Genomic DNA, 12,995 nt, shown 5'->3' with positions numbered 1-12,995 from the left:
TGAGACACATGGTGCCTACTTTCTTGGAGCTCAGACACATCTGAACAAAATTGAGATAATGGAGATAAACAGTGACTGCCATTGTCACAAGGTGGGAAATAATGCATGCTCAATGAGCATCAGGTAAATCTGTGGAACTCCACTGAAGGGAGAGAGCTATTCCAGGGATGATTCAAGAACAAGTCCATGGTGAAGGTCATGGCTGATTTGAGCAGATCTAACTGGCTGGGTATGTACAAAGTTGACCAAGAAATAGGGAACATTGTGTGTGATAACTAGGAGCTTAAAAGTTTATGAAAGCATAACACAAAAGCATAAGACATAAGAGTATTAGTAGATAACAGAAGCTACAACCAATAGAAGAGTAAGAATGAAAATCAGGGCCATGGGGTTTCCTGGAAATCCTTCACTGAGCTGTGAAGCTGGCCGCATGGTCAAGGGAGGCCAGGAGGTGTGGAAGGTGGGTTTCCAGGGTAAATGTAAGGATCTCCACTGAGCCCTCCATTCCTCTGCACTTACATCCTGGCCAGCTGGTCCCTGGGGACCGGGGAATCCAGGTGAGCCTCGCGATCCCTGAAGAAAAATAAGACAAGACACTCCATAAAATTTTAAGCAAATAAGACCTCTCTCTCCTTGGCAACAGTTGGCTCTCATTGCACAAATGGCCTGCTGCTCTGAGAAATCCAATGCAATGTGTCTGCGAAAATCACCCTCCTCAGAGCTAACTCATTTTCCTGTGCTCTGTGGTGGTGAATGTGTTTAATACACAGAGAGAATGCTCTGGAAAGCCTGCACTTCGAGCCTGCAGATTCGGGCCCCATTTGTAGGCCTCTTGCTTGAGTGGAAGTAATTGCTTCTGTGGTAAGACAGCCCCAAACTCAAACCCCAGCGCACCCCTTTCCTGCCTGTGGATAACAAGCTAAGTGTCTTTGTGGAGACTCTACCCAACACTCAGCACATACATGGCATTTACTACTCTTTATAAGAAAATCATCCCCATTCTGTTGAAAATTTCTGGAAAACATCAGGAAATGGCACAGGTATCTTTCATTATGGATCTCATGTCCTGCAAGACTTTTCCTTACATAGATCTGACATGGGAACTGCTCGTCCTGGCAGGTGTGGGATTGTGCCACCTGGTGCTTGGCAGCTCACCTGCCTCTTCTGGGCCTTCACACCACCCCTTCCACTCAGAGCCCCGGCTACCTTCCTCTCCTTTGCAATAACTTGCTCTGGTAGCCCACGTCTATTGACTCACTGCTCTGAGCCTCAATTTCTTTATAAAAATGGATATAAAAATTCCTGTCTTTAATTCAAAAATGATATGAATGAAGGTAATTTAAAATGTGTGCACGTGGCATGAGGCACAATATCATCCCACCTGCTAATATGCATTTCTTCCTCCAACAGGGTGACTTTATAGGAATTCACATTTCCTGGTAAATACGTGCATATGCACGTCATCAATGGTGCAGCTCCTAAGAACAAATGCTTGCTGACAGCTCTCCTTTGCTTTAGCATAAAATTAGTCTAGCAGATCTACCCAATGACTTGTGGGTCTTGCCATGCCTACCTTACAGATTAAGAGAAATCTCCTCATGGTTCATGGCTGTGTGGTTGGGATGGTGAAGCTAGGATTCAAAAATCAGTTCTTCTGGCAATTTGATTAGATTCATTAAACCCTTCTGTGATGGAGAGATGCCACAATGCAAGGCTAGTATCAGTTTGCCCAACTCTGAAATGGGCATGCTTGGTTAGATAACCCTCACCATCCCTGCTACTCATACCTACATCCATCATATTCTACCCCATAGGTCAGTGTTCACATTTTGGAGAGTCTGCACTGTTTAATTATGTTAGGAATTTTCAGAAACTACTTTAGCTTTTGGCATCTCCAACTTAAAATTGTTCTGATCAGAGCAGGATTCCTCCCATAGAAACCAGCCCTTTATTTAAAGCATACTGTACCGGGGGACCTTTATCTCCTGGTGGTCCGGAAGGGCCCTAAGGAACAAACAAACAACCATGTAAGCAAATCTGGGATGAAACATTCATCTAAACATGCTATGGTGTTTTCTTCCAAGCCAGGTCTTTGGTTGTCCTAGAGGAGCAGCTAACTTCCTCCCTCACATCGTTATGCTGGGCCGCCACACTCTCCCCACTTGCTTGCCTATAAACAGTGCTCACAGAGATCTCCTTGGAACCTCCTCCACGTGCCTCTGGACTGTCACCATGCTATCCTTGTCTCCACGTGGCTCCTGATATCTGGGCCCACCTCTAGTTTGTAGCTCTGGTGTGGGGTTGGATGCAGCTATCCCAGCTTCCCCAAGTTACAACCCCTTGGAGATGCACCAGCTATCCCTGCGCAGGATGGGCAAGAAGCACACTAAGGGCCAGGCTTCCTGGCTGTAGCCTGCATGGCTGAGGCCACACTGGTACTGCTTCCTGCTCTTGCAAGGGGTGTGCCCACACACAGAGACATGGGGCTGCCAGCCTACAAGTGTGCCTAGCCCTGTGACCAGCCAGAATGTGGCTTCTAGACATGGTGCCTAAGATACTGTTCATTGACTGACTGGAAGGCATTCATGTACAATTCCAGGTCTTGCAGTGAGCAGAACTGCCCCTTGCCCTGAGCCTTTACTGCACTGGTGCTTTTCCATAAAGACTCTGCCCTCCCTTTCTAACCAACTCTGGTTCTCACTTTAGACTTCTCTGCCCTGCCTTCTCTCAGGGTGCTCATTGGATGTGGTCCCCAGGCCTTGCATGCACCCTGCCTAGGGCTGAATGCCCAGCACTGCCATTGCTTTTTGGCCCATCTCTTCTCTCTACTGAATGGACTGCATGCTGTGTGCAGTGGGTACAGAATCTAAATTCTTACCATGCTCTCTCCAGAACTTTACAAGTGCCCTTGTGCATAGTGAGAACACAGCAGACTAGAGCCCAACAAATGGCATCCTAACAAAATTAAAAATTTAAAGCATAAGGAGAACTTGGAAATCAATTGTAATCATCACTTATTTTCATTGATGATCAAACCAAAGCCCAGAGGAGACAGAGACCTGCTCAAGCCATACCAGGAGTCATTGGCCAAGCAGGGTGAGTCTAACCAGGTGGGGATAGTCCCACCTCCTGCTCTCAGATCAGTGCTCCCTGCATCTCGCTGTAGCAGAGCCCATAGGAATATACCCAGGTATTTCCAAGAGAAAGAAAGTATTTCACACCAATGCCAAGGCTCCTGCAGTATGAAGGGTCAGGTAACCTAAAAGCCTGTTCATTGATATGCCCTAGAGGTGCCTGACAAAATAGAGCAAGCACTGTTTTAAGTAAATAGTTGAGCACTAAACAAAGTGGGAGAATCTCCAAAGATTTAGAGAAAGAGACCAGTGAGAAGCAGTGCCCTAAATCCACCAAGATCTGTCCTGGAGGGAAGCAGGTTCTGAGGGCTGTGCAGAGACAAGAAATGAGGTGGGAGGCTAATTAATCAGGAAGATGAAATTTAGAACACTAAGTAAAGGAAGGATCTTCAATACGTTATAAGAGAGTCCATAGTATTTTTCTGTAAAGGGATGGATAGTAAAGTTAAGAGATAGAGAAAGAAAAGATGTCAAAGAAACCCATCTGTCTTTGTCTAGGATAGAGGTACATAATGAAGAAAAGCCTGCTCTGAAGACTCACCCTCAGGGGAGTGCCTTCACAGGCATCCAGGAACTCTAAGATATAAGTCCTGCATAGTTTCAGCTCAGAGGCAATACATTTATCCACAAATTTCTAGGTGCCTAGAAAATCACCTTAGTTAGCAGGCTACAGGGTTTTCACAGATATATTCTCAAAGGACAAGGACTCACAACCTCAAATTACAAAACTGTTCACCACAAGAGTGTCAGTAGACATAACAAGTAGTAGCATTAGAGTTGCCATGAACTTCAGATGGTAGGGTAGTCAGATGCAGGCAATAAACAAGATCTATTAAAAAAGCTTAAATATATAAAAGAAGAAATAAAACACTGAGAAAATAACATGGTATTATTAAAAAGAACTGATCTGGTAGATATCAAAAGGAGACACAAATTTAGAAATAGAAACAAAAAGTCATTAAAATAAAAATATATAATACCAGGTTAAATACATTTGCAAGTGATATAAAATGGGAATTTCCAGGAAGAGTTGCCTTTAAAAATCATGACAAATGTTATTTTGTGTGAAACAATAGCCTGAACATCAAAGCATTTTCAGCACTTTTATACCTGGATATTATAGCATATCTCTCTCTCTCTCTCTCTCTCTCTCTCTCTCTCTCTCTCTCTCTCTCTCTCTCTCTCTCTCTCTCTCTTTCTCTCTTTCTCTCTCTCTCTCTCTCTCCCCCACCCCTGACCCCTCACTCCTGTCTCTCTGTCTCTATATCTGTCTGTCAGAATTCTATCTCATTTCAGAAATGGTTCAAATAGTCATGCACACACAGGAAGGACTGTCTAAGGGAATTCAGAGATGAATAACTCACAAGTACAAAAATAAGGGAGCTTCCACATATTGGTCTATATGCCAGGAGTGGTCCTAGCTCCTTCAGGCACAGAGAATTTCAATTTATACCCTACTGGAAGCCGGTGAATTGGGTATAATCAACATCCTGTTGCTACAGATGGAGAAACTGAAGCTATATGCCATTAAATAACTTAGCCAAAGTCAAGTAGGTAAAATAGTGGACTCAGAGTTCCACCTCTGGTCTACTTGACTCAAAAGCTGTTGTTCCCACCATCATATGTTGCTGATTTCTATCAAGGTGGAACTCAGTGGTACAGGTGGACCTCATACAAGTATCTAACCTGTGGTCCTTTCAAAGCTGCTCCCATGAAGCTGTAAACTTAATCCTTAAGGAAAGGGCATAAGGGAGAGTGTGTTACATGGGCAATGTTATCATGTCATTTTACAGTCACCCTTTGTTTTCAAATTAAATTCCATGATCAACATTAAGCACCTAGCTTATTTATCAAACTAGGTTCCAAATTCCTTTCTGAAGTCATTTCATCTAAAATATACTTTGAAGGATGGATTTTTTTAATCAAAGGTCTTCATTTACCATCTTAGCATTATCAATTATTAGCTGTTTTACCTTATTAGCCAAGTTATTTAGTCAGTCTCTGACCTTCACTTTTCTCCACCATAATACAAAGCTAGAGTATCACCTTGCTTTTTGTTATCAGAAATAATAGAAGATAGTATAAGTAGAGAAGCAGGCACTGCCTGATCCATAAAAGGCATTCCTATGCTATTTTGTTAAGCCTACTTTTAAGAAATTTAAAGGTGTGTTGAGGAGGAAGGGGGATTGTACAATGACCTTCTAATATAATTCTTATATCTGAATCCTCAATATGTTTTCAACAATTACAACCCTCTTATTCAAAATTATTCCCTCTGATGTGTTTGTTCATAAGTCACTTAACCCTAATACCCAGAGTTTGGCCTCCAATATCATTTTCTACTTAGAGGAAGTACTACAACTCCCTGAAGAAAATGACTGATCATAGATCTGGACAAAGAATGTATGTGACAAACTGAGGACATCCTGTCATGCCAGAGAGCAAGGAAACTATTAGAATGCTAGGCTTGTGTCAACTTGAAAGGTTTCTATTGGCACAAGATAAGAATATGCGAGCATCAAAAGGAAGAATACTGGTAATGTATTAAAACACATCAAATGTGTTATATCCATGTGTTCAAAATTATATTTAGAACAAATAAACAGACATCTAATTGTTCATCTTTGCAAGATCCTAGTGAACCAAGTCATTATTTGAAAACAATGAAAGGGAAAACTCAGCACTTATATTCTGCCTACCATGTGTACTGTACGACTGGGTATGCAAATAGTAAACAAGCGAATGTTTCTGTATACAAAAGTGTTTCAGCTAATAAAGAAAAAACTGATAGAACTAGAACAGCACCAATTTGCAACCCTTGATGTGTTAATTGGTAGGAGCCTTGAACATCACAGGGTGAACACTTCCTAGAAAGAGACTCCCCCGGCCATCCTGCGCCTCCTGATGGGAGAACATGCCACCTGTGAAGTCTCATCAACAACATGAAACCTCAATCAGATCAAGCCTCTAGGCCTGAGTACTAATTTATAGGAACTACAGGGACAGAGGTATGTGTTAAGCTATTAAATTAGCAAATTCCAGACTGTAACTCTATGAGACAAGAAAAATAAAATTAAAAACCCAGCTTCATCAATGAATGAATTATGAAGGAAAAAAAAAAAGACTGCAAGGTAAATAAAATATTTTTTTAAAAAATTCAAGCAATTGCCATCGTATCTGTTTACTTTATATGGACCTTGATTCAAAGGAAAGAAAACTATACAGAAGAATGACATATATGAAACAATTAGCAATTTGAACATCAACTGGATATTAGATGGTGCTATACATTTTTGGGGGGGAGGTGTGTGATAATTAAATTGTGATAACATTTAAAAGTCTGTGAATACTATAAAAATCTCTATGCAAATTAACTAGAAAACATAGAGGAAATGGACAAATTCCTAGAAACACATAACCTCCCAAGACTGGATCAGGAAGAAATAAAGTCTCTGAATAGACCAATAATGAGCAGTGAGATCAAAACAGCAATACAAAATCTTCCAACAAAAAAACAGCCGAAGACCAGATGGATTCACAGCCAAATTCTATCAGACCTACAATGAAGAGCTGGTGCCCATACTACAGAAATTATTCCATAACATTGAGAAGGAGGGAATTCTCCCCAACTCATTCTATGAAACCAGTTATCACCTTGATACCAAAGCCAGGAAAGGACACAACAACAACAAAAAAAGAAAACTGCAGACTGATATCCCTTATGAATACAGATGCAAAAATCCTCAATAAAATGCTAGCAAAACAAATTGAACAGTACATCAAAATAATAATAATAATAATAATCCACCACAACCAAGTGGGCTTCATCCCAGGGATGCAAGGATGGTTCAACATATGTAAATCAATAAATGTGATTGACCACATGAACAGAAGCCAAAACAAAGACTATATGATCATATCAATATATGCAGAAAAGCATTCAACAAAATCCAGCACCATTTCATGATAATGCCCCCTCCCCAAATAAACTAGGCATAGAAGGAACATATCCCCAAATTATAAAAGCCATAAATAACAAACCCACAGCCAACATCATGCTGCATAGGAAAAGTTGAAAACATTCCCCCTAAGAACTGGAACAAGGCAATGGTGCCCACTGTTATCACTTCTATTCAACATACAAATTGATGAATAAACTCAGCAAAGTGTCTGGTTACAAAATCAATGTACATAAATCAGTAGCATTTCTATATACCAATAATAGTCAAGCTGAGAGTCAATCAAGGACTCAGTACCATTCAAAATAGCTACAAAGAAGATAAAATACCTAAGAATATACTTAACCAAGGAGGTGAAAGATCTCTACAAGGATAACTATGAAACACTGAGGAAATAAACTACAGAGAATGAAAATGGAAAAACATATCATGCTCATGGATAAGTAGAATCAACAGTGTTAAAATGTCCATACTACTTAAAGTGATTTACAGATTCAATCCAATCCCCATCTAAATACCAATGGCATATTTCACAGATTTAGAAAAAATAATTCTGTGCTTTATTTGGAATGAGAAAAGGGCTGGAATAGCCAAAGCAATCTTAAGCAAAAAGAACAATGCTGGAGGCATCACATTACCAGACTTCAAATTATACTACAAGGCTATAGTAACCAAAAGAGCATAATATTGGTATAAAAATAGAGACACAGACCAACGGAACAGAATAGAGAACTCAGATATAAAACCATCTACCTACAGCCAACTGATCTTTGACAAAGCAGACAGCAATGCACACTGGGGAAAAGAAGCCATATTCAATAAATGGTGCTGGGAAAATTGGATAGCCACATGCAGAAGAATGAAACAGGATCCATCTCTCTCACTACTCACAAAAATTAATTCAAAATGGATAAAATACCTAAATTCAGGTTGTGAAACCATAACAATTCTAGAAGAAAATGTAGGAAAAACTCATCTAGATACTGGCCTAGGCAAATAATTTACAATTAAGACCTCCAAGACAATTACAGCAACAGCAAAAATAAATAAATGGGATTTAATTAAGCTAAAAATCTTCTGCACAGCTAAAGAAATAATCAACAGAGAAGAAAGACAACCTACAGAATGGGAGAAAATATTTGCAAACTATACATCCAATAAAGGGCTAACATCCAGGATCTACAAAGAACTCAAGCAAATCAGCAAGAATGAAAACAAACAACCCATTAAAAAGTGGGCAAAAGACATGAACCAAAGCTTTTCAAAAGAAGATAGACAAAAGCCAACACACATATGAAAAAATTCTCAACAGCACTGATCATCAGGGAGATGAAATTAAAACCACAATGAGATATCACCTTACCCAAGTTAGGATGGCTTTTATTAAAAAGTCCAAAACAATAGATGCTGGCAGGGATGTAGAGAGAAAGGAATGTTTATACATTGTTGGTAGGACTGCAAATTAGTACAACCTCTATTGAAAACAGTATGGAGATTCCTCAAAGAACTAAAAGTAGACCTACAATTCGACCCAGGAATCTCACTACTGGTATCTACCCAAAGGAAAAGAAGTCACTTTATCAAAAAGACACCTTCACTCAAATGTTTCTTGCAGCACAATTCACAATTATAAAGATGTGGAACCAACCCAAGTGCCCATCAACTTATGAGTGGATTAACAAAATGTGGTATATGTATACCATGAAGTACTACTCAACCATAAAAAGTGATGAATTAATGCCTTTTACAACAATTTGGGCAGAACCAGGGACCATTATCCTAAGTGAAGTGTCTCAAGAATAGAAAAACAAACACCACATGTGCTCATTATTAAATTGGAACTAATCAATGAGCACACAAGTGCACAGAGGAAAGTAAAACTCAGTGGAAATCAAGCAAGGGGAGTGGGGAGGAGGACATGGGCAAAAACCTACCTAACTGGTACAATGGGCACTAGCTGGGTGATGGGTGCACTTATAGCCATGATTTAAGCATTACAAAAGCAATTCATGTAAACGAAAATATTTGTACCCTCAATATTTCAAAATTTAAAAATGTCCTTGCCTTTTAGATATACTGAAATATTTACAGATAAAATGTGTTTGGGATTTACTTCAAAATAACAGACTATGATGGATGAGAGGGAAACAGAGGCTATTGGCCGTGGGATCCTGGTTATTGGTGTTCAGTGTGGCTACACAGGGTTTCATTTTACTATTCTGCCTACTCTTGATATATCTGAAATTCTCCATAATAAAAATGTATACACACACATATACACGCATACAAAACACACATACAAAACATACATGTGCACATACATGCACTGCCACACTATTGGTATCGCTGATAATTGTAATTAGTAAAAACTTACAAAACTGAAAGCCCCAAGGGGTTTTAGATACGCTGAACACTTTCTCTTGTTTCTATGCCACAATGCTGAGCTAAAAGAATTACTGTTTCCCTCTTTTCAAAGCTGCTCACCTCTTTCTTCCTTCCACCATATAAATATCTGGAAATAGAGCGAGTTTTCACTCTCCATCATCTTTTCTCTGAATGCCTCTACGTGTGCTGGCCTGTGCTGTGCGCTGCACCAATGGCGGCAAGGCACGGAGCCCTCCCAAGTGAAGCCCTCAAGGTGGGAGGAAAACCCTTCCTGTAATAACTGATCTGGATGCAGTGGGTCACAAGGAGGGTTGACAAGATGCCCAGACTACTGGCATTAGACTGAGAGAGTTTGGGGAATCTTTACTTGGAGGGGTCAGGTGAGAAGGGGTTTAAGGGGATGATGCCTTCATGGGTAGAGCTGAGGACGAGCAGAGACGCTCCTGGCAGAGCGGGCACTGGCTAAGGAGGAGAAGGCAGGCTCTGTGCACAGAGGACAGCAGGGGTGCCTCCAGGAATGTCGAAGGCCAAATAGGGTCTGTGGGACAAGGGTCCAAGGACCTCCCAGGGAGGCCTTCAATGTCACCGCATAGGCAAGAGGGGAGCTCAAGACAGGATTTGGAAAGGCAGCTACAAGTGTGGTGTGGAGAAGGGGTTGGCGAGACAGAGGCCAGGTATCAGGAGAGACCAAGGTGAAAACCCAGGAGCACTGCAGGGGGAGAACAAGGCTGAGCAGCAAGTGTGGAGACACAGAACACGGGGTGCTGGATGGGGCTAGGCCATGCCGTGGGGTCTGCTAAGGAAGCACTGACAGTCCCGGAGGCTGGTCAGGGTGTGTTGGGAACTCTCCCATGTCCACACAGAGAAGCCTTTCCCGGGCTGGCTTTAAGCGCGCAGAGCCAGACTCAGCCCAGGAGATCTGAGCTGCTCCCACCACGTGCCACGAAGGAGGCCCTGTAGGCTGCCTTCTGGCTTAGGCACAGTTTCAGGGTCAGATAAGGCCAGCTTCAAGTGCCAGCTTTGCCTCTCACTGCAGAGTGACCCAGGCCAACTGTATGAACCCCTCTGAGCCTCAGTTTCCTCGTCTGCAAGCTGGGGAGGAAAACAGTGCACACCTGGCAGGACCGCTGCAAAGATCAGGGAAGGCCATGGCCTGCCAAGGGCCCAGCACGGAGCCTGGCGTGGGTCACATGTCCCTTGGGAGTATTACTAGGGACAATAAAAAGACTGGCTTCATTTAGAAAGAAGAGTTCCCAATCACAAGTGATGGTAGAAACTTACTTAAAAACTGATTTGTTTTGTTTTGTTTTGCCATTACTAAAACAAACCCCTGAGATTTTTAATCTAAAAGTCAGTACTGGGAGCCTCAGTTCCTGGTTACACATGGAGGGATACAGGAGCCCTGGAGTCTGGGAGGTGGTGGGTTGTTCTGTATGTTCCTCAGCCGCCTCCTTCACTGCCCACAGGACCCAGCTGTGTTTACTGGACAGGGCGAGAGGAGCTTTGAGCACTGGCCTTGGGGCCAGGCTGGGAGCCGGGCCGTAGGGTCGCCACTGGCAAATGCCTGGTGCTACCAAGCAGTGACCAGACAAGACGGGGGTGCCGTGGCTGTAGCAGTCCTGTCTAGGGGAAACTGGCCTTCCTCATTCTTGGACAGCCTGAGTGGCTCTCTGGTTCTTACAACCAAAGGCATTGGACTAAAACAGATAGGAAAGATATGAATTTAAAAAAAAGACTAGACATGTAAGTCAATCATGCAAGAGCAATAATACATATAAAAGACATTGGCAAGTATAAAGACTGTGTGTGCATGAACTTCTGTTACTATAGTTGACCCTAAAACAACACAGGCTTGAACTGTGTGGGTCCACTTATATGTGGATTTTTTTCAATATTGGAAAATTGGGGAGAGATATGTGACAATTTGAAAAAACTCAGAGACAACCCACTTTAGCCTGGAAACATTGAAAATATTTAAAGGTTAGTCATGTCATGGATGGATAAAATTCATGGAGATACTTGCCATTTTATCATTTACTACCATATAACATACACAAATCCATTACAAAAGTTAAAATTTATCAAAACACACACTGAACACAGTGCCATTTGCTGTTGTGAGGAACGTAAACAAACATAAAGATGCTGTATTAAATTGTAACAGCATAAAATTAACTGCAGCTCATACTGTACTACTGTACTAATTTCGTAGCCACCTGCTGTTACCGTCACAGTGAGCTCAAGCGTTGCAAGTGTTTGCTGAAATCACCGCATGCTGCTGATCATCTCTGCATGCGCGGTTCATCTCTTCAGTAAATTGCGCATTACCGTAAAAGGTGATCTCTCACGATTCTCCTATATTTTTCATGTTTAGTGCAATAACGTAAACTTTGAATAACATCATGGGATCTGGTCAAAGTACCACTAGTGATGCTGGAAGTGCTTCCAAGAAGCAGAGAAAAGTCATGACATTACAAGACAAGACTGAATTGCTTGATTTGTAGGATAGATTGAGGTCTGCAGCTGCGGCTGCCCCTATATCAGACAGTAGGTTGTCTTGTAAACAGACAACGTAAACTCACAGTCGTGATGAATACTGGACAGTCTTGTAAATGTATTTTCTCTTTTTTATGATTTTTCTTAATAAATTTTCTTTTCTATAGTTGACTTTATTAAGAATACAGTACGTAACATATATGTAATACACAAAATGTTTGTGAATCAACTGTTTATGTTATTAGTAAGGCTTTTGGTCTATGGTAGGCTGCTGTTGGTTAAATTTTGAGGGAGTCAAAAGTTATATTCAGATTTTTGATTGCTCAGGGGTTGGTGCCCCTAACTCCTGGGTTGTTCAAGGGTCAACTGTATTGTCCCCCTGCTGGGAAAGCAGTTAAGAGCATTAGCTTGGAGTCAGAATGCTGGGAGTCCAATCTTAGCTCTACCCTGTCCTGACTGTGACATCAGGGAAGTGGTTTCACCTCTCTGTCCGCTTCCTCATTTGCGAAATGAAGAGTAGAGTCTGCTTTCTGGGGTTGCTGGGAAGATCAAAGGAGAGCACGCCAGTGAGATAAGTGAGAGGCCAGCACGAAGCCTTAGCTCACTCTGGCCCCCGCAAGTCAGCAGTTGGTGATGGCTGTGATTGTTATCACTCTATGTTTCAAAAGCTGCAATCTCTACTATTGTTATATTATTCCTTGCAAGGTAGGGAGTGCAAAAATCCAACCCTTCTGTTAGGGCGGGGGAGCTATTTTATTTTACATAATGGTTTCTGTGCTCTTAGGCTACAAGGCCACAGCAGGGTGGTGAGCCTGTCCCCTGTGTGTGCACCCTCAGTGCTGGGCAAAATAGGGCATCGGCACAAAGAACACCAGAGAAGGAGGGAGAGAGTCTCAAAAATGGGAGAGGTCATGTCAGGCCACAAAGCCTGAGACAGACAGCAGGGGAGGAGAATTATTATGGTGTCATAGGGCAGAGGCTGAGGACAGGTATCCCCCCAGCATTTTCATGCTGGAATCCT

The 12,995-nt window shown here is 41.9% G+C and overlaps 1 protein-coding gene across 1 annotated transcript in view; it reads right to left on the bottom strand.

The window, feature by feature from the left end:
* COL22A1 (collagen type XXII alpha 1 chain) overlaps positions 1-12,995 on the bottom strand; it is a 274,147-nt gene that overhangs the window by 62,868 nt on the left and 198,284 nt on the right. Inside the window, exons 41-42 of the mRNA XM_012735953.2 lie at positions 1,969-2,004; positions 520-573 (exon numbers count right to left, since the gene is read on the bottom strand). Coding sequence (XP_012591407.2) covers positions 520-573; positions 1,969-2,004 — 90 coding nt within the window. The remainder of the gene's footprint in view (positions 1-519; positions 574-1,968; positions 2,005-12,995) is intronic.

This window comes from Microcebus murinus, chromosome 7, assembly GCF_040939455.1.
Source record: "Microcebus murinus isolate Inina chromosome 7, M.murinus_Inina_mat1.0, whole genome shotgun sequence".
Classification (NCBI taxonomy): Eukaryota; Metazoa; Chordata; class Mammalia; order Primates; family Cheirogaleidae; genus Microcebus; species Microcebus murinus.
This window is presented reverse-complemented; position numbering and strand designations above follow the sequence as displayed.